The sequence below is a fragment of the Bufo bufo genome, chromosome 6 (genome assembly GCF_905171765.1).
Source record: "Bufo bufo chromosome 6, aBufBuf1.1, whole genome shotgun sequence".
Classification (NCBI taxonomy): domain Eukaryota; kingdom Metazoa; phylum Chordata; class Amphibia; order Anura; family Bufonidae; genus Bufo; species Bufo bufo.
This window is the reverse complement of record NC_053394.1, coordinates 372,849,260-372,871,401: the sequence shown is the minus strand read 5'-3', so window position 1 is coordinate 372,871,401 and position 22,142 is coordinate 372,849,260. Positions and strand designations below refer to the sequence as shown.

At 45.6% G+C, this 22,142-nt stretch overlaps 1 protein-coding gene across 1 annotated transcript in view; it reads left to right on the top strand.

The window, feature by feature from the left end:
- The window catches only part of TOM1L1 (target of myb1 like 1 membrane trafficking protein), a 99,128-nt gene that overhangs the window by 51,773 nt on the left and 25,213 nt on the right, over window positions 1-22,142 (top strand). The window contains exons 6-7 of the mRNA XM_040437018.1: window positions 19,387-19,467; window positions 20,490-20,606. Coding sequence (XP_040292952.1) covers window positions 19,387-19,467; window positions 20,490-20,606 — 198 coding nt within the window. The remainder of the gene's footprint in view (window positions 1-19,386; window positions 19,468-20,489; window positions 20,607-22,142) is intronic.

Below are 22,142 nucleotides of genomic sequence, written 5' to 3'. Positions count from 1 at the left end.
ACAATTTGAGCCCGATGAATCCTGGCATTGTCATCTTGGAATATGCCCGTGCCATCAGGGAAGAAAAAATCCATTGATGGAATAACCTGGTCATTCAGTATGTTCAGGTAGTCAGCTGACCTCGTTCTTGGGGCACATACTGTTGCTGAACCTAGACCTGACCAACTGCAGCAACCCCAGATCATAGCACTGCCCCCACAGGCTTGTACAGTAGGCACTAGGCATGATGGGGGCATCACTTCATCTGCCTCTCTTCTTACCCTGATGCGCCCATCACTCTGGAACAGGATAAATCTGGACTCATCAGACCACATGACCTTCTTCCATTGCTCCAGAGTCCAATCTTTATGCTCCCTAGCAAATTGAAGCCTTTTTTTCTGGTTTGTCTCACTGATTAGTGGTTTTCTTATGGCTACACAGCTGTTCAGTCCCAATCCTTTCAGTTCCCTTCACATTGTGCGTGTGGAAATGCTCTTACTTTCACTATTAAACATAGCCCTGAGTTCTACTGTTGTTTTTCTTCGATTTGATTTCACCAAACGTTTAAGTGATCGCCGATCACGATCATTCAGGATTTTTTCATTTCTTCCTCGAATACGATGGGTCCCCACTATCCTTCCAGTTTTTAATAATGTGTTGGACAGTTATTAACACAATTTTAGTAGTTTCTGCAATCTCCTTAGATGTTTTCTCTGCTTGATGCATGCAGTGTTGGACCCCCTTTTGCCTTCAGAACTGCCTTAATTCTATGTGGCATTGATTCAACAAGGTGCTGATAGCATTCTTTAGAAATGTTGGCCCATATTGATAGGATAGCATCTTGCAGTTGATGGAGATTTGAGGGATGCACATCCAGGGCACGAAGCTCCCGTTCCACCACATCCCAAAGATGCTCTATTGGGTTGAGATCTGGTGACTGTGGGGGCCATTTTAGTACAGTGAACTCATTGTCATGTTCAAGAAACCAATTTGAAATGATTCGAGCTTTGTGACATGGTGCATTATCCTGCTGGAAGTAGCCATCAGGGGATGGATACATGTTCTCATTCTGTTTACGCCAAATTCGGACTCTACCATTTGAATGTCTCAACAGAAATCGAGACTCATCAGACCAGGCAACATTTTTCCAGTCTTCAACAGTCCAATTTTGGTGAGCTCGTGCAAATTGTAGCCTCTTTTTCCTATTTGTAGTGGAGATGAGTGGTACCCGGTGGGGTCTTCTGCTGTTGTAGCCCATCCGCCTCAAGGTTGTGCGTGTTGTGGCTTCACAAATGCTTTGCTGCATACCTCGGTTGTAACGAGTGGTTATTTCAGTCAACGTTGCTCTTCTATCAGCTTGAATCAGTCGACCCATTCTCCTCTGACCTCTAGCATCAACAAGGCATTTTTGCCCACAGGACTGCCGCATACTGGATGTTTTTCCCTTTTCACACCATTCTTTGTAAACCCTAAAAATGGCTGTGCGTGAAAATCCCAGTAACTGAGCAGATTGTGAAATACTCAGACCGGTCCGTCTGGCACCAACAACCATGCCACGCTCAAAATTGCTTAAATCACCTTTCTTTCCCATTCTGACATTCAGTTTGGAGTTCAGGAGATTGTCTTGACCAGGACCACACCCCTAAATGCATTGAAGCAACTGTCATGTGATTGGTTGACTAGATAATTGCATTAATGAGAAATAGAACAGGTGTTCCTAATAATTCTTTAGGTGAGTGTATGTGTGTGACTATAACAGCCTGAAGCCACAGTTATGATCAGGTCAGGTGTGTTGCAGACAACCATGACCCAGATTTGTTAATCCTGTAGATTGCGTAAGCTTGGGTGGAGAACAATGTACAGTAATAAACCTGCCAACAACCCTGATGTCATTTTCTTTGACCCTGATGGAGGTTGGGCTTACCCAAAAAAATCTATCGTCCTTGTCACGAGGGTGTCAAGAGCCACGCCTGACTCCGTTATACCCGGGGTCAGGAAGTCGCAGCGGGTGGCTGCGCGCTCTATGTAGAAAGATTGTGCTGTTTCTTTATGGTAGCTTTCTGGGTTTGCCTTGCAACCCTTTTTGGCTCACTCAGGGATCCGTAGCTCCTTCTCCTCAGCTGTTTCTTGTCCAGCACTCCCAACCTCCTTATATTCCCCTCTCCCACTTCTCTGGTTGCCAGATATAGAGCTTCCTGCCTGGACTTCTATACTGACCCACTGGAGCTGTGTAACTGTGATCCCTGGATGTTGTTCCAGAGCGTTACCCTCCGGATCCCTGTTGGGCCTTCGTGGTCTGCTGTTGTTGCCCACCTGGGATTATATGTTTGTCTGTATTGTCTGTCCTCTCCTTGGTGTTTTCCTCTTAGTGTCAGTGGTGCGGACTAGTGATCCCACCGCCCCGTTCACTACATAGGGCTCATCTTAGGGAAAGCCAGGGTTTAGGCACGTGATGAGGAACCCGTCTAGGGACGTCAGGGCAGTCAGGTGCCAGCCGCAAGGTGAGTCAGGGGTCACCACCTTTCCCTCTCCCTTGGACAGGGCCTTCCCATTTCCCTCCCTTTGCGTGACGCCGGTCATTACAATCCTGCGGTAATGCTTGTGTTTCTGGCCGGTTTCAGGTAGAGATTAGATTCTGCACATTGGGGCTGCTCAGGTACCCATGTAGGGACTATGCATGGGCATAGTAATATTCAGGCTTTTAGGAAAGGGGTTATTCCATGAATTAAAAAAATTATCTGGAGTAAAACATATCATAAAAGTAGCGGCGGATGCGCAGTCGCTTCTTCTGACCCAAATGTTGGCTTCGGTACCTGCGCAGCTATTCACAGCAGCAGCACAGGCAGGAGATTGACAAGGCCGGGCTATGTCCAGTCTTGTCAATCAAATGGTGCTGCTTTACCTCTGGGGACATCCCAGGTGAAGAAGTCTTGCTAATGAGACAAATCGATTTATTTGAATCAATTTGCTTATCCCTAGTATGGCCCTCCCAAGGTGGGAAAGAAAATACAAAAAAACAAAAATTGTCCAGTCCTTAAGGGGTTAGCAATTTTGGACCATCTTTCACCAGCAGAATTTATACTAAGACCAGCATATTAACCCCTTGACATCCGCTGTACATGTACGGCAGATGTCGTCTCTTTAAAAATCACGCCCGCTCCAGAGTGGAGAAAGTGCCATAGTCACCGGGTGCCTGTTCTTTCACACAGCAGACACTTGGGGCTAATGTCTGCGATTGACGGTAATGCTGATCGCAGACATTTAACCCCTGAGAGGCCGTGTTCAAATGTGGCCACTGCATCTGAGCGGTGAAAACCTGTGAGTGTTGCACTCCCAGGGCTGAATCAGCTCCCCCATAGCGGCGATCAGAGGAGTTCATTCCTTACGGCAGCCTCAGTCCCTCTGAAGAATACATGGCTGCCAGAGGCATGTTCCTTGTGGCAGGGCTCCATACGAACACAGTGAACTTCTCATAGACTTCAATGCTAATGAACTGGAGTCTAAGACACAAGCGATCTGCTGATTGCATGTTCAAGTTCTCTAAGGGAACTTTCAAAAGTGTAAAATAAAAAAGTTTTGAAAAATATTTTAATTTTTTTTTTATTACAATTCAAATCATACCCTTTCTTCATAATAAAAACATGAACATCATAGGCATCGCCGTGTCCCAAAACGCCCATACTACTAAAATCTAAAAATATTTATCCCAAATGCTGAACGGTGTAATGGAAAAAAAATAATTGCTGATTTGCCATTTTTTCGTCACTTGACCTCCCCCAAAAAATGTAATAAAAAGTGATTAAAAAGTCTGCCACAACACAAATTGGTATCACTGAAAAGTACTGATCACCCTTCAAAAATGAGCCCTCACTCAGCTCTGTACATGTAAAAAGTTTTTTTTATCTTTTTTTGTGTAAGAAAAACTATACAAATGTGGTATCACTGTAATTGTACTGACCCAGATAATGAAGGGAACAGTTTATTACTGCATAGGGAACGCTGTAAAAACAAAACCTATAAAACTGTGGTGGAATTGCATTTTTTCCCAATATCACCCCATTTGGAATCATTTTTTACCAGTACATCATATGCAATATTAAATGGTGACAACATTAGAAAATGCAACTTGTACCACAAAAAAAAAACAAGCCCCCCATATGGCTATGCGAATGGAAAAATAAAAAAGTTATGGTTTTGGTAAGGCAGGGAGTGAAAAATTAAAACGCAAAGAAAAAAGGGGAAATTGCCCGGTCCTCAAAGGGTTAAATACCAGTCAATGTGTTTTGCTTCCCACATGTGGGAAACCTCCGCCAGCAAGCATAAGGAGCTCTTTTAGGACATATAATAGGAAATAAAAACTGTATATGGTGGTTAGAGGGGGGCAGCGACAGTCCCGGGGAGTGTTGTGTTCTGGAGCTCATTGCAGTTGCTGGCCCTTAGCACCAAAGTAATAAACTCTCAGCTGTTGGCACATTCACTGTCCTCATAACATGGTCTGGGAGGACCCAATCTTCACAGAGCAATCATTCCTGGATTAAATCCTTCACCTCTCCAGACCTATATTTATAGTGCCAGCTTCTGGAGGAAATTAGATCAGTAAGTAATTTATCATTGTACAGACGTAACACAACAGTCTCTATTTTATTCCTCAAGTCCTAGATTGCAAAGCAGAATTTTTATTATTTTATTTTTATTTTTTACTAATTGTGTCTTTTTTTTGTGCATCTCGTTATCACCGCTATACAGTGTGCTGTGGTTTTACGGCACATTTTATGGCAGTTTTTTTTTTTTTGCTTTTTGCTTCGGAGGTGCCAGTGTTGGTCCCTAAGCATTTTTCAACCTGTACTTGGTGATTTATAGAGAAATAAAATGTTTTCAAGCACTTCCCGGCCTGTGTACTCGATGATCTGAAGAAATAAATTCTTTAAAGTAGATACTTCAGTGGAATGAAAAGATTTTTCTTTCCCGTTTATGAAGGGAAAAGGAATTTTATAAAAATGGGACATTTTCAAGCAAATAACTTTTTTCTAACTGATGGTCATGTAAAAGTTTCTCGGTAGCTTGTGCTATACCATTAAGGCCTCTTCACTGAGATATGCGATGGATCGATCCAGAATTTGCCGTCCAAGGTGCGCCAAAAATCTGTCTAATAAATGGTGCAATTTGTGCACCTAGGATTTCTACACTTTTTTCAGCTGTGCTTGGCAAGGGGGTGTGGCTTATCTGAATGGGTTGGGCTTCTCTGAAAATGGGTAGAGCCTATTATGTCAATTTGTGCCAAAAATGCGCCACAATTTTGGGGTAAAAATCTGTCTTAAAGTAAGCCAACCAATAGTTGGTATAGAGCCAGAGAAAAGTGTCTCTCCATGCATCAGATTTATCATCCAGTCTGAGCCCCTGTGATAAATCTGGTGCCAGTCTAAGATTACGCCATTTTTAGGATTAGTAAATCTGGTGCCAGTCTAAGATTACACCATCTTTAGGATTAGTAAATCTGGTGCCAGTCTAAGATTATGCCATCTTTAGGATTAGTAAATCTGGTGCCAGTCTAAGATTACGCCATTTTTTTGATTAGTAAATCTGGTGCCAGTCTAAGATTACGCCATTTTTGGGATTAGTAAATCTGGTGCCAGTCTAAGATTACGCCATTTTTGGGATTAGTAAATCTGGTGCCAGTCTAAGATTACACCATCTTTAGGATTAGTAAATCTGGTGCCAGTCTAAGATTACACCATCTTTAGGATTAGTAAATCTGGTGCCAGTCTAAGATTACGCCATCTTTAGGATTAGTAAATCTGGTGCCAGTCTAAGATTACGCCATTTTTTTGATTAGTAAATCTGGTGCCAGTCTAAGATTACGCCGATTTTTGGATTAGTAAATCTGGTGCCAGTCTAAGATTACACCATCTTTAGGATTAGTAAATCTGGTGCCAGTCTAAGATTACACCATTTTTTTGATTAGTAAATCTGGTGCCAGTCTAAGATTACGCCATTTTTGGGATTAGTAAATCTGGTGCCAGTCTAAGATTACACCATCTTTAGAATTAGTAAATCTGGTGCCAGTCTAAGATTACACCATCTTTAGGATTAGTAAATCTGGTGCCAGTCTAAGATTACGCCATCTTTAGGATTAGTAAATCTGGTGCCAGTCTAAGATTACGCCATTTTTTGGATTAGTAAATCTGGTGCCAGTCTAAGATTACACCATCTTTAGGATTAGTAAATCTGGTGCCAGTCTAAGATTACGCCATTTTTTGGATTAGTAAATCTGGTGGCAGTCTAAGATTACACCATCTTTAGGATTAGTAAATCTGGGCCAGGGTTGTAATACTGTGGGTTACTTTAGGATTGTAAGAGACAAAAGAAATGCACAAACACAGGCCGATTATCAGGTACGATTTTATGTATTGTATGAGCGCTCATTCCCAAAAACTGGACCTTGTAAAAGTGTCGCCGATCAGGAGATCCTATCTTTCATGGGGCACCAAAAATCCTTGTCGGCAGCACGTTGCCTTGTGTAAACTAAGGATGTGCTGCTGAAAATATGCAGAATGACTTGAGAACAAACAATTGTATGTGTCATCAGAAAATGTTTAAATCACGTTTTTATGTTAAAGACAATTTATTTTTAATTTTCTGTGTCAATATTTATATTTAAACTAGTGTTGATCGAGCACCAAAGTGCTCGGGTGCTCGAGTAGAACACCTCGGGATGCTTGGGTGCTCTACCGAGCACCCGAGCACAATGGAAGTCAATGGGAGAACCAAAGCATTAAACAGGCACCCCCTGCTCTGAAGAGGGGAGGGTGTCTGGTTCCTAGGAAAAGGTCAGAAATTGATGGACACCACTGAAATGGTTCGGGAACAGCCTGGGGAGGATGTCTGGATGCATCTTGGACTCCCAGGTCGCTGCTGGGAACGATGTTGTCCGAGTAGTACGCCACTTTTACAGACGCACAAAACCAAAGATAAAATCGATTTTAGAGGAAAAATTGTTAGGAAACATTCTTTCCTGTATATTTACTTGTCTATAAAGTGCACGTGCTTCCAAAAATTACAAGGAAGAGGCACTCCAATACAACCTGTATATCACATAAAGGAGGACCTCATTCACATTGTGGAACAATTGTTCAGGTAGTGGGACTACACTAATAAAGCCTATGCGCTAAGTGAAAGGGCTGCCAAAAATTGCAAGGAACCGGCACTCCAATACACCCTTTATTACACATAAAAGAGGTCATCATACACACCCTTGAAAAATGATGATTGATGGCCTGTTGGTGACCCTCAAAACATTATGGGTGAGGGCCTGCTGCTGATCTGACCATCTAAAACATTAGGGGTGAGGGTCTGCTGCTGAGCTGACCATCGAAAAAATTATGGTTGAGGGTCTGCTGGTGAGCTGACTCTTTAAAACATTAGGGGCGAAGGCCTGCTGCTGATCTGACCATGGAAACAATTATGGTTGAGGGCCTGCTGCTGAGCTGACCATCGAAAAAATTATGGTTGAGGGCCTGCTGCTGAGCTGACAATCGAAAAAATTATGGTTGAGGGCCTGCTGCTGAGCTGACCCTCTAAAACATTAGGAGCGAGGAGGAGGACGAGAAAAGGAAGATTGAACCATATACCCTTTTTTGTGGTGGAAGGGTTGCATGGGAATACAGTGTATTCAATACACCATAAAAGCCACATTTAGAATGCCTTTATGTTCAGCCGCTTTCCTCTGGTGGAGTAGAGAAGTCAGGGGCAATCCAGGCCTTGTTCATTTTGATAAGAGTCAACCTGACAGCATTTTCAGTTGACAGTCGGATGCACTTATCAGTTATTATGCCCCCAGCAGCACTAAATACCCGCTCTGACAAAACACTGGCGGCAGGACAGGCCAGCACCTCCAATGTGCCAGTTCGTGCCATTGTTCAGCTTGGATACCCAATAGTTGCAAGGCACAGAGGGATCACTGAGGACGCTGACACGGTCTGCTATGTACTCATTCACCATCTTCCAAAACCTTTCTCTCCTTGTGACACCAGGCCGCACATCAGGGTGAGGGTGCTGATGGGGTGTCATAAAACTGTCCCAGGCCTTGGAGAGTGTTGCCTTGCCTCTGTTGGAACTGCTAAGGGTTCCCCTCGTCTCCCCTCCTCGTTTGGCCAAGGAACTACGTACTCTGCCGCCAGCGTTGTCAGCTGGAAATTTTTGGAGCAATTTTTCCACAAGGACCTTCTGTTATTGCGCCATTTTGCTAGTCCTCTCCACCACAGGAATGAGAGATGAGAAGTTCTCTTTGTAGCGGGGGTCGAGAAGGGTGAACAACCAGTAATCGGTGTTGGCCAAAATGTGTATAACGCGAGGGTCACGGGAAAGGCAGCATAACATGAAGTCAGCAATGTGTGCCAGAGTCCCAACAGACAAGACTTCGCTGTCCTCATCAGGAGGATGATTCTCAATTTCCTCATCCTATTCCTCCTCTTGGGCCCATCCACGCTGAACAAATGGAATAAACCTGCTGTGGGTACTACCCTCTGTAGCGGAGGCAACTGTCTCCTGCTCCTCCTCCTCCTCCTCATCATCATCCAATTCGCGCTGAGAAGACGAACGGAGGGTGGTCTGGCTATCACCCTGTGTACTGTCTTCTCCCATTTCCACCTCTTCCACATGCAAAGCGTCTGCCTTCATTGTGAGCAGCGAGCGTTTGAGTACACACAGAAGTGGGATGGTTGTAGTGTCCCACTAGGTGAAGGTGGGCACTGCACAAAAGGGGGTTAATGTGTCTTTATTACATCTAATGTGTTTTTATATGCATTTCCCTGTGTAAATGCTTAGCAGGCCTAGTTGGGTGTAGTTAGACATCCCAGAGGTAAGAGGGAGCTAGAGAGCCCTAGATATATATAGGAAGGCCCAGACAGGGGAGTGGTAGTTCATTCCAGGGGACTAGAGGAGTTACTTCGTCCACCTGAAGCTCCTGAGGCTAGGATTAGCTCAGTAGAGACACCCCAGTTGCAGGACAGCACCTCCTGGGAGAAACCCGCAGTCCTTCACCAGTCAAGCAAGGATATTACAAGCAAAGATAAGTAACGCTGATAGGCAGATGCTTTAGGAAGCAAAGCAAGGATTTAATACGAGAGGAAGATATATATACCAAGGATTTAAGCCACCATTTAGGCATCCGGGCCTTGGGATTGAAACCAGACAGGAGTTCTAGAAAGGAACAGTGTACGCCATTTCTGAGGAAAGGTACAACCTGATTCTGAGTGTGTTGTGGATTTACCCTCTGAGTATCTTGCATGATCAATACCTGCCATCTTGTGGAGTAAGCCTGCTTGTGAAGTACTTGATCTAAAGGACTGTATTACCATCTGTATGTACAAAGTTGGACTGTTAAGTAAAGCAACGTTTGGTTCACTATACTACCTGTGTATCTCACTTATTCCAACTATAAATCGGTGTGCCACCGTTACAGGCACTGGCGTCACGAATCCAAAAGGGACCTTGCCCCAGGCACTCAAAATACCTGTAACATCCAGGGCACCTCATCCACCATCAGGCCTGGTCCCTACATACCGAGTGTGCCCCAGAGGAACTGTGTCTACCTCTCATTCCCTGCCGCATGCCTGCCCAGGGTTCTCCAATACAGTGAGCAACCCTCGATTGCCCATAACCGTGACCTCACTTCGCTATACCCTGCAGGTCTGGCGTGCTGCATGGTTAAGCTCATAATAGCGGCATCGCCACTCACCATCTGTATTGATTCCACAAAGTTGCATAAAACCTCACAGAGGTCAGACATCCATGCCCACTTGTCGCTTATGAACAGCGTAAGCTGACTGGAAAGGCGACAACGATGTTGCAGCTGGTATTCCACTACTGCCCTCTGCTCCTCACAAAGCCTGGCCAACATGTGGAATGTGGAGTTCCAGCGAGTGCTCACGTCACACAACAGTCGGTGAGCTGGCAATTACAAGTACTGCTGCAGCGTTGCCAGACCGGCAGCAGCTGTAGATGACTTTCAGAAATGGGCACACACGCTGCGCACCTTCACCAGTAGCTCAGGCAAATTGGGGTAGGTTTTGAGAAACTGCTGAACCACTAAGTTGAACACATGGGCTAGGCATGGTATGTGTGTGAGCTTGCCGAGCTCCAAAGCAGCCACCAAGTTACGGCCATTATCAGACACAACCATGCCTGGTTCTAGGTTGAGTGGCAAGAGCCACAGCTCAGTCTGGTCTCTTATCCCCTGCCACAGCTCTGCGGCGGTGTGCTGTTTGTCAGTAAGCAAATTAGTTTCAGCACGGCCTGTTGCCGCTTCCCCACTGCAGTGCTGCACTGCTTCCAGCTACTGACTGATGGCTGACTGGTGCTGCACGATGAGAATTCAGAGGTGGAAGTGGAGGAGGTGGAGGAGGAGAAGGGGGGCTTTCCGCTACTATTGTAGGCAGGCTCGCACTGGCCCACAGGGGTACAGGTGAATCCCCCTGTGGGCCCCTGAGCAAGGTGGGCCCCTAGTCTCCCACCCCCTGCACAAGTGGCACATAACACAGTAGACTTACTGCACTACATACATATATTCAATGTACAGAACCTCAAGCAGCCTATGTTCATATAAAAAAAACCTGATAGATTATTATAGATACTCCCCAGTTTATTATTATGGACACAATCAGAGCCTGAGATGACTTCTAGGTATAGAGGAAAGCTGCCAGTGTCCTCTTCTCCCCAGGACCTACCTTCTCAGAGTTGCTGCAGGAAACCCCGTATTCAATCATCTGGTAGTATCTTGCAGGTAATATTTGAATGTATCTGTATGGTGGGCCCCCAAAATAAATTTTACTGGTGGGCCCTAGGCGCCCCAGTCCGACACTGATTGTAGGTGGTGGCGGAAATCCTGATGGAAGTAGGGCACGCAATCCTCAACGTCGGTAGCACCTGTGCCATCCCAGGGTACAATTAGCTCCCAGCCTCCACAACGTTCACCCAGTGTGTTGTCAGGGAAATGTAGCGTCCCTGGCCACAAGCACTTGTCCATGTGTCAGTCGTTAAGTGGACCTTCCCAAAACTCCGTTGGTCAGGGCACGGCTGATGTTACGGGACACATGCTGGTGTAAGGCGGGGACGGCACACCTGGAAAAATAGTGGCGGCTGGGGACTGAGTAACGAGGGACGGCCGCCGCCATCAGGCTGCGGAAAGCCTCAGTGTCCACAAGCCTAAATGGCAACATTTCCAGGGACAGCAATTTGGAAAGATGCGCTTTTAGTGCCACCTGTGGGTGGGTGGCTGGGTATTTGCGCTTTCGTTCTAAGGCCTGGGGTATGGACATCTGTATACTGTGCTGGGACACAGAAGTGGATGTGCTAGCTGATGGTGCTTGCGAAGGTCCAGGTGCAGGGCGGGAGGCATCCGGCCTGCGTCTTGGACAGGGATTTGGCCAGCACGTAACACAGGGGAAGAGGAGGCAGTGGTGTGACCTGCAGACACTAGTTGTGGACCCAGGCGTTCGGCCCACCTATTAGGGTGCTTTGATGTGGCGGATCATGCTGGTGGTGGTGAGTTTGCTAGTGTTCACGCCCCTGCTCATTTTGGTATGGCACAGGTTGCAAATGACAATTCTTTTAGCACTTTCCTCAAAAAAGCTCCAGACTGCGGAACACCTACCCACCTACCGCCTTCTCCCTTTTGCCATCTCACTGCCTCTTCCAACCTGTTGCGGTGCTGCGGATCCCTCCCCCTCTGTACTGCTGTTCTCGCTCGGCTTGCAACCTTCCCAGGTTGGGTCATTGATTTAATCGTCCACCACCTCCTCTTCCACTTCCTCACTCTGGTCATCTTCCTGACTTGTTGACCTAACAACAACCTCACTTATTGACAACTGTGTCTCATCCTCATCATCAACCTCTTGAGATAATAATTGCCGTTGACATATTGGCAACTGTGTCTCATCATCATCATCCACCTCGTGAAACACTAATTGCCGCCCCCCACCGTCATCTTCTTGTGACTGTGGATGCTCAAGGGTTTGGGCATCGGTGCACACGATCTCCTCATGTCCCTCCTCAAGCGGGCTTGGCGAGAGGCCCAAATCAAGGAATGGCGATGAAAAGAGCTCCTCGAAATATCCGAGTGTGGGATCACTTGTTTGGCAAGACTCTCCATGCTGGGAGGAAGGAGGATCAGGGTGAGGATTCTGTTGACCAGACTCTTGACTACTGAGACTGGACTTTGTGGAAGACAGGGTGGTGCTTAACCGACTTGGAAGCATTATCTGCTGCAATCCAACCGACCACCTGGTCGCACTGGTCTGACTTCGAGAGTGGTGTCCTGCGCCGCCCTGAAAACTGGGACATGAAGCTAGGCATTGTGGATGAGTGTGTTTCTTTTGCTTCGGCAGCAGGCACAGTTTCACCGTGCCCAGGGCCACGGCCTCTGCGTGCCCCATCAGCAGCACGGCCACTTCCCGGTCCCTTACTGCTTGCCTTCTGCATACTAAATGGTATATATGCTTGCAAGTATGTCACACGTACAGTAGCGCAGGTTTTGTAATTGTATGCGCAAATAAATTAAACTGAATGTCACTGCTATTTAGGATGTGCAAACGTTATACAGGAGATATAGCGCAGGTAATGTAACTGTCCGCTGCGGACACCATCTACGTACAAAGTACACTGGATGTCACTGATATTTATGATGCGCAAACGTTATACAGGAGATGTAGAGCAGGTAATGTCGCTGGTGTCACCAGCGGCTAATAAAAAATTTCAGTGAATGTCACAGCTATTTGGGATGCGCAAACGTTATGCAGGAGATGTAGCGCAGGTAATGTAACTGTCCGCAGCAGACACCGTCTACGTAAAAAGTACACTGGATGTCACAGATATTTTTAGGATGCGCAAACGTTATACAGGAGATGTAGCGCAGGTAATGTCACTGTCCTAGGGGTTACTCTATATGCTGGAATTGTTTACAACTATTTACCCCATTATATATCCATGTATATTGATATTGCTGGAATTTAATGTCACTGTCCGCAGCGGACACAGGCTACGGAAAAAGTGCACCGGATGGCACAGATATTTTTTGGATCTGCACACGTTACACAGGAGATGTAGTGCAGATAATGTCGCTGCAGCGGCCAAATAATTTCAAGCTATTTAGAGCAGGTTGCGCTAAAAATATACACTCACCTAAAGAATTATTAGGAACACCTGTTCTATTTCTCATTAATGCAATTATCTAGTCAACCAATCACATGGCAGTTGCTTCCATGCATTTAGGGGTGTGGTCCTGGTCAAGACAATCTCCTGAACTCCAAACTGAATGTCAGAATGGGAAAGAAAGGTGATTTAAGCAATTTTGAGCGTGGCATGGTTGTTAGTGCCAGACGGGCCGGTCTGAGTATTTCACAATCTGCTCAGTTACTGGGATTTTCACGCACAACCATTTCTAGGGTTTACAAAGAATGGTGTGAAAAGGGAAAAACATCTAGTATGCGGCAGTCCTGTGGGCGAAAATGCCTTGTTGATGCTAGAGGTCAGAGGAGAATGGGCCGACTGATTCAAGCTGATAGAAGAGCAACGTTGACTGAAATAACCACTCGTTACAACCGAGGTATGCAGCAAAGCATTTGTGAAGCCACAACACGCACAACCTTGAGGCGGATGGCTACAACAGCAGAAGACCCCGCCGGGTACCACTCATCTCCACTACAAATAGGAAAAAGAGGCTACAATTTGCACGAGCTCAGCAAAATTGGACTGTTGAAGACTGGAAAAATGTTGCCTGGTCTGATGAGTCTCGATTTCTGTTGAGACATTCAAATGGTAGCGTCCGAATTTGGCGTAAACAGAATGAGAACATGTATCCATCCTCTGATACTTCCAGCAGGATAATGCACCATGTCACAAAGCTCGAATCATTTCAAATTGGTTTCTTGAACATGACAATGAGTTCACTGTACTAAAATGGCCCCCACAGTCACCAGATCTCAACCCAATAGAGCATCTTTGGGATGTGGTGGAACGGGAGCTTCGTGCCCTGGATGTGCATCCCTCAAATCTCCATCAACTGCAAGATGCTATCCTATCAATATGGGCCAACATTTCTAAAGAATGCTATCAGCACCTTGTGGAATCAATGCCACATAGAATTAAGGCAGTTCTGAAGGCAAAAGGGGGTCCAGCACCGTATTAGTATGGTGTTCCTAATAATTCTTTAGGTGAGTGTATATTGCTGCCAGATACAACTATAGTCCTTAAAAGGTCTTTAACACCAACCCTTCCTCACCAAAAAATAAAATTCAATTCCCTACACTATCTGTCCCATCTACAGCACAGCTCTCCCTGACTAAGATTGGCCGAACCACGTGTCATCGGGTGCTTTATAGCACCCGATGACTCGTTCCATCCAGCCAATCACTATAATGCCAGTAAAGCCTTATGCACACGACCATTGTTTTGGTATCGCATCCGAGCCGCAGTTTTTGCGGCTTGGATGCGGACCCATTCACTTCAATGGGGCCGCAAAAGATGCGGACAGCACTCCGTGTGCTGTCCGCATCCGTTGCTCCGTTCCGTGGTCCGCAAAAAAAATATAACCTGTTGTCACGGATGGTGTACAGGAAACAAGACAATACCATATAAACAATGTCTCTCTGGATCCACAACTAAGGAACAAAGGGAGACCCCTGCAATAGACCTGCCGCTCTCCCTCACTGCTCAGCCTATGCGAACACCCCAAAGGTGGATGGCCGCATATCCACGTTCCTCGGCTATCTATTACCTGAAGACCCTACAATAGTAAAGGGACACGACCACCGGCTCCCTACACTGACACGGAGGGAGTCAGGGTCACCTGGATCCAGAAAAGACAAAATCATAAATACATAAACAGCACTTATCTTGCAGACGAATGACGACTGGGAACTGGGAACAGCATGCGCACACACACTCCAGGAAGTTGTATCAGCCGCACACTACTGCATTATGGGGAGGAACTTAAAGGGTAGCGATCAGTCTAACTGCATGACAGCTGAGATAGACTAACGAGATGAGAAACTAAACCAAAACAAAGAAATTCAAGGAGGAGGATCTGAGAAGCTCCTGTGAGCGCTTCTCAGCTGTCTGGCTGTGACACCTGTCCTATTCTTGTCCGTTTTGTGGACAAGAATAGGCAGTTATATCAATGGCTTTCTGTGCCGTTGCGGAACGCACACGGACGCCATCTGTGTTTTGCGGATCTGCAATTTGCGGACCCCAAAACACACAACTGTCATGTGCATGAGGCCTTACCAACATGGTTACGGCATTACAGTGAGTGGCAGCACTTACCTGCACGTTTATTGGCTGCGTAGCAGCCAACAAATGTGCGGGGAGGAGACTCGAGCATGGCGCTCGAGCACACGCGGTATTTGACTCAACACTGCGATGTGCCGAGCATCGCGACTGGTGTTCGGCCGAGCATGCTCGATCATCACTAATTTAAACAAATAAATGAAATGTTGTTTTACAGTATATTTTATCATGTAACTGTGTTTTGCTTCTAATATTGTTTTCTGTGTAAAATGAATGAATACACTTTGATTACATCTAGTGTTCTTACTATTATAATTACCTTTAGTCTAGATGTTGTGTTGTTGGTGTTATTTTCATATTAGTGGCCTATACTCAGGATAGGCCATTAATATCAGATTGGCAGGCGGCCGACTCCCACACCCTCACCGATTAGCTGTTTGAAGAAGATGCAGGGCTCATCAAACACTCCAGTCTCTTAATACAGCTGATTGGCGGGGGCGCCAGGAGTCAGACCTCACCATGACACTCACCTATCCTGACTATAGACCATCAGTATCAAACCTTTTTAAGGTTTCATATACCAGACGGCTATTACAGCTATTCCTCCTGACTCCAGAATGCACATGCATGCTCAGTTCGACTAAGAATGCATGCTAGTTTCTTCAAGCACTTTCTATGGATATAAGATTCTTTTACGTGGTAATATTTTACTTGAAAGGTTAAAGTGTAACTGTCATTTTTTATTTTATTTGCTAGTTTATTACAGCTAGGCATGTATACCTGAGTTAGTCGGTCAGTGATTGTCAAAAGATCTGTAATTACCTTATATAATAACAACTTTCATTAATGTCTCCTGTTCCTTTCCACTGCTCCCTTAAAAGACAGTTGGTATGGCTTGTCTGTCTCCGACTAGGAAGACTGGAGGACGGAGGGGCGGTCCTTCACACTGCTTGCCTGCATTGGGCTTCAGAGTGAGGAGGCGTGTCTCTCAGTAATGCAATCTGATTGGCTGGCAGGGGGCTGCTGGCTACAGCAGTTGTGTATGTGAAGTAAGGGGAAAGCAGTTTTGGCCTCAGAGAACTGGCAGAGGAGCCATCTTGAGAAAGTCCTAAATTTTTAAACAGCCATAACTAGGGGAAAAACTTAAGGAAAACAGTGGTATGTGAAGAAACTAAAGATTGCTTTATGCATAATGCTGCTGCAGCAGTAACATATGCTAAAATAGATTTTTTTGATGAAAACATGAAAGTTACCCTTTAATATGCAAAGAGGTTTTAAGGAAAGTGAACCACCTCGTGGCAGTGACTCTCTATACCTGTAAGTCCAAATCCGACTTTTATAACAAGCTTTGGGACATGACACGGGAAAATAGTCAAGCCATATATCCATCTGTAGACAGCTGTTTCGGGGTGTTTGCCCCTCATCAGTAATGAGTAGGACTTTGGCTGGCTGAGTGCGATGCCTTGGAAGCAGCTTAGGCAGGGTGCTGAATCTCCTTAAAGAGGTTGTGTCACTTCAGCAAGTGGCATTTATCATGTAGAGAAAGTTAATACAAGCCACTTACTAATGTATTGTTATTGTCCATATTGCTTCCTTTGCTGGCTGGATTCATTTTTCCATCACATTATGCACAGCTTGTATCCATGGTTACGACCACCCTGCAATTCAGCAGTGGTGGTCGTGCTTGCCCACTATAGGCAAAAGTGCTGGCCTGTCTGGTGGCCTGGACCTAGGGAGCTCACAACGGGTTGGTGCTTTTTCCTATAGTGTGCAAGCACAACCACCACTGATAGATTGCAGGGTGGACGTAACCATGGAAACGAGCAGTGTATAATGTAATGGAAAAATAAATCCAGCCAGTGAAGGAGGTAATATGGATAATCACAATACATTAGTAAGTGGCTTGTATTAACTTTATCTGCATGATAAATGCCATTTTTGAAGTGAGACGACTCCTTTATGAGATCAGTTGTGTATGAAGACTTATTGGCGACGTTCCATGGATGGATATTTGGCTATTTTCCCTTGTCATGTCCCAAGGCTTGTTAATAAAGTCGTATCATAGGGCACCACTTCCACAAGGTGGCGCTAGCGAGTTGTTTGTCTTTCTTATGGCCATACCTCTCTGAGTTGTTTTCCCATGGAGCATTGCCAATAAGTCTCCATAAGGAGATCTAACATGCTGCCTATGCTTGAAAGGTTAAAGAATCCATAAGCTGAGGCCCGTTCCACGCCGGACCATCACGGCGGTGCCACCGGACACGTCCTTTTTAAACAAATACATTCATCTTATAGATTTCTTCCCGGACGCTCATGACTTCTTTAATAGCCAGAAGCAGCTGAGTCGGCAGGAACATTTTTATGAGCACGGCGGCTGCTATCATGCATCGCATTATCATTTTATGACACCGCTCCAGAAACAAAGCCAAGGAGGCTCAGGCAGCAGCTCAGATACTGGAGGGTGCACATGTAAGACTGAGTAAGACAAGATTAGGGGGGTTTAGTAATTAGCGGGATCTGTACGGCACAAATGTGTCACATGCCTGTTTATAGACAAGTAAGGATAGGGCCACATAGGACGGCACTGACCCGGTGACAACAAGGGCGAAAACTGTGGCAGCATGCGGCGACAGGGGAGTTTAAACTGATGTTAAGTAGTCGTTAAAGGGGTTATTTCATGATTGATGTAAAAAATTAAAATCAGGCATCATAGAAAGAGATTGTCATGTTTTATAACAATGCTAGAACCAGCCTGTACCTCACATGGATCCAGGGATCTTCACATTCACTGCTCCAATTGTCAGATGATCTTCATACTGGCTCCTCAGGGGCGTGTTCTTTCTCAGAGGGCGTGTCTTTTCTGCTGTAGCTCTTTCCCTGTAACAGCCACAGCTTCTAATAGAACATGTGGCTGGTGGCAGTTGAAGATTTAAATTGAGCATGTGCGACCAGCTCAGTAAGGTGGACTAGAAATAAGGAAAAGAACAAACAGCAGGTGGCGCTATACAAATGCATTTTATTGAATAGCTTACTAGCTATACTAAACTTTTAATTATATGCAAATGCAAAAGTATTCCAATCCAGGTGCTGGTCTGAAAACTGTAGATTATGTTTCGTGGTACACCCAATTTAACTGATTTGGCCACAAAATAGTTGTTCCACCTTGTTTTGCAGGTTTTGCAGGCTGAAGCAGCAATTTCCCACCAGTTGCTTAAAAACTGCAGCGGTCGTGTCGGTGCTGCCCCATAATCCCTTGTCCCTTGTCCTTTGGGCAATTTGCGGACCGCAAAACACATACGGTCGTGTGCATTAGGCTACATGCACACAACCGTATGTGTTTTGCGGTCCGCAAATTGCGGATTCACAAAAAAAAAAGATGACGTTCCATATGGTATCCGTTTTTTTTTGCGGATCCATTGTAATAATGCCTATCCTTGTTCGCAAACTAGAAAAAAATAGGACAAGCATAATTTTTTTGCGGCGGAACGGACATACTGATGTGGACAGCACACGGTGTGCTGTCTGCGTTTTTTGAGGACCCATTGAAATGGGTCCACATCCTATCCGCAAAAGAAACGGAATGGACACGGAAACAAACAACGTTCGCGTGCATGTAAAGGGTTGTCTTATCATGGACAATGGGGACATATCGCTAGGATATGCCCCCATTGTCTTTTAGGTGCGGATCCTACCGCTAGGACCCGTACCTATATCGTGAACAGAGCCCCGCAAGTGAAGGAGGGCGCACTGCGCATGCACAGCTGCCCTCCATTCATTTTCTATGGAGCTGGCGAAAATCGCTGAGCGCTGGCTCGGCTATTACCGTCGGCCCCATAGAAATGAATGGGAGCGGGGGCCGCGCATGCGCGGTACGCTCCCATTCACTTCTATCGGGAGCCGGCTTGGTGTTGGCCGGACCGGAGTCCTCCAGCCACCACTTTGCCGGGCTCCGTTCTCGATATAGGTGAGGGTCCCAGCGGTGGGACCCGCACCTGTAAGACAATGGGGGCAAATCCTAGCGATATGCCCCCATTGTCTATGATGAGACAACCCCTTTAACTTCAACGGTAACAGCGGCAGATAATAAGAATAGCTAAATCCATGTGGTCTTTGCTTTTTCTTCAGGCCGAAAAGCAGGCTATTTCGGACAGAACTACTACCCCATCATGTACAGAGACGTCCACGCAGGAGCTTTCACCTGAACAGGTACTGTGTCACAGAGGATGTCATGTATACATCTAAAAAAATGGGACTTCTAGTAACACTACCCTTCTATTTAAAGAGGAGCGGTCGCCTCTCCCAACATGTCTGTTTTAGTGACTACTTGCATCCCCCATATAATAACAATTATAGAGCATCTTTTCTTTTGAATCTATCATGTGTCATTCCTTTGTTATTCCTACTAGAAGTTACTAGCAGTTTGCAATGAAGGTCCAGATGGATGTTACCAGTTGGGCCCTGCACAGACTGACACTTGCCAGTGCTTCCAGTGTCGGATTGTGCAGGGATACACCCCAACTGGTAACACCCATCTGGACCTTTATTGCAAAATGCTAGTAACTCATTCACAGTTTCTAGTAGGAATAATAAAGGAATGACACATCATAGAACCATACAAATAGATGCTCCAGAATGGTTACTACATAGGGGATGCAGGTAGTTAGTAAAGCAGACAAGTCAGGAGTTAATACTTCTATTCCCCATGAAATAACAATTCTGGATCATCATTCCTTTGAATTTTGCACTCTGCCATTCTTCTTTTATTCCTCCTGGAAATGTATGAATAAATTGACAACTGGGGGTTACCATTGCCCTTATCCAAGGGGGGTATCCTGCACAATTTGACACTCTCACCGTTGATTGGACAATGTCACACTGTGCACGGACACAACCCCATCTGGTAACATACAATTTATTTATACATTTCTAGGAGGAATAACAAAGTGCAAATTTCAGAGAACAGATCCAGAATTGTTATATCGTGGGGAATACAAGTATTTACTAAAACGGACACGTCAGGAGAGGTGACGGCTCCTCTTCAGGCCTCATGGCCCTCTTAGCTATGTGTTGTATGGAGCCATGATAATGCCGCCATAGAGGTGTATGGGGCCTCCGATGTCATATAAAGGCATGCAGCGGTTTTTGATGTTGGGTTGCGGGGACAATGTCGTCCACTCCTGTATGATGTCACCTCGGTAAGCTTCCATGAAAGTGTCCTTTGTCCTCAGATCGGTAAACTGTACAGTGAGCTGGACATGGTGAAAATGAACGTGAGAGTCATGTCGGAGATCATGCTGGAGAACGCCCCGGGAGCAGAGATACCACAGGACGTGGACCTCCTGCAGGTATCATTAGGGTGGAGTGAATCAAAGTTTGAGTACAGACCTATGTTGAAAACCCAGGAAAGTTTTCTTGCTTACAACCCTATGGCCTCACTGCTGCCTACAGCCCCCAATCTCTTTGCCTTCATTTTCTTTCCTCCTTCCGGTTTGTTACTCTTTTCTATTACTTAAGATGTCAGAAAAAATAAAACAATGTCCTAGACCAGGGATCAACAACCTTCTGCCCTCCAGCTGTGGTGATACTACAACCCCCAGCATGCACACTTGCTTTGCTATTCTCAGAACTCTCACGGAAGTGAACAGAGTATGCTGGGAGTTGTAGTTTAACCACAGCTGGAGTGCCGGAGGTTACTGACCCCTGTCCTATACGGTAACTGTATGCAGGTGTGAAATAAAAAGGTTATGCTGAGAGGCAAAAACAAAGAAATTCCTCTGACCCTTAAAGGGGGGTTCCGGTTATGTGAAGTTATCTGATATCCACAGGATAGGGGATAACCATCAGGGTTCTACGGGTATACGGGCCCTACCTTTCTTGTGATTGGTGGGGGTCCCAGCAGGAAGATCTAATAGTTATCCCCTATGCCTAATACCCCTTGTCAGCAGGATCAACCCTATGTTGATCCCATGGAAGAAAATGATACTTGCCTTGTAAAAATCGGTTGTGGCGTGGTTTTACAGGGTAGACCCTGCTGGCCACAATTGGCTTAGTCCTCAAAGAGACATGTCTGCTTTAGTAAATTCTTGTATTTCCCAATGCTGGATCATAAACAGACAACCGGTTTTACCATTTCCTTTGTATCAGACTGTGGAGGGGCACGCCCCCACCTGGTAACACCCTACATTTCTAGAGGGAATAACAGGGGAAGGGCAGACAGTAAAATAGTAAGAAAATATGATCCAGAATAGTGTTGAGCGAACTTGTGGTTTAAGTTCGGCGTCCAAAGTTGGGGTTCGGATTATCGAAGAATCCCGTTATGGATTCCAAATTCCGTCATGATCCGTGGTAGCGGAATCCATAACTGGATTCTTCGATAAGCCGAACCCGAACTTTGGACGCAGAACTTAAAACACAAGTTCGCTCATCACTAATCCAGAATTATTTAAGGCTTCGCCCACATTTCGTTGTCAATGACACGTCCATGAAAAAAAGCGTACATGTATCATCCGTGAAGATGTCGGTGAGGGATCTGTGGTTGGTCCGTGTGTCCGTTTTTACCATCCGTGTGTCATCCGTAATTCACTGACTAGTCTTCAGTGAAAAATGGATGCAACACGGATGCCATGCGTGTTGTGTCCGTGATGTTCACGGATCTATAGACTTCAATGGGCGTTCTTGGTCTGCATCACAGATCAAAGTAGTGCAGGTCTCCAATGGTCAGTAAAAAAAAAAATACAGAAACATTTAAATCAATGGGTACGTGCGCTGTCCACAGAAAATGCAGACAGGACACGTCATTGATAAACGGAAATGTGAACGAGGCCTAATGGGGAATACCCGTTTTTACTAAAGTAGACATGTCAGGAGAAGTGACTGAACCG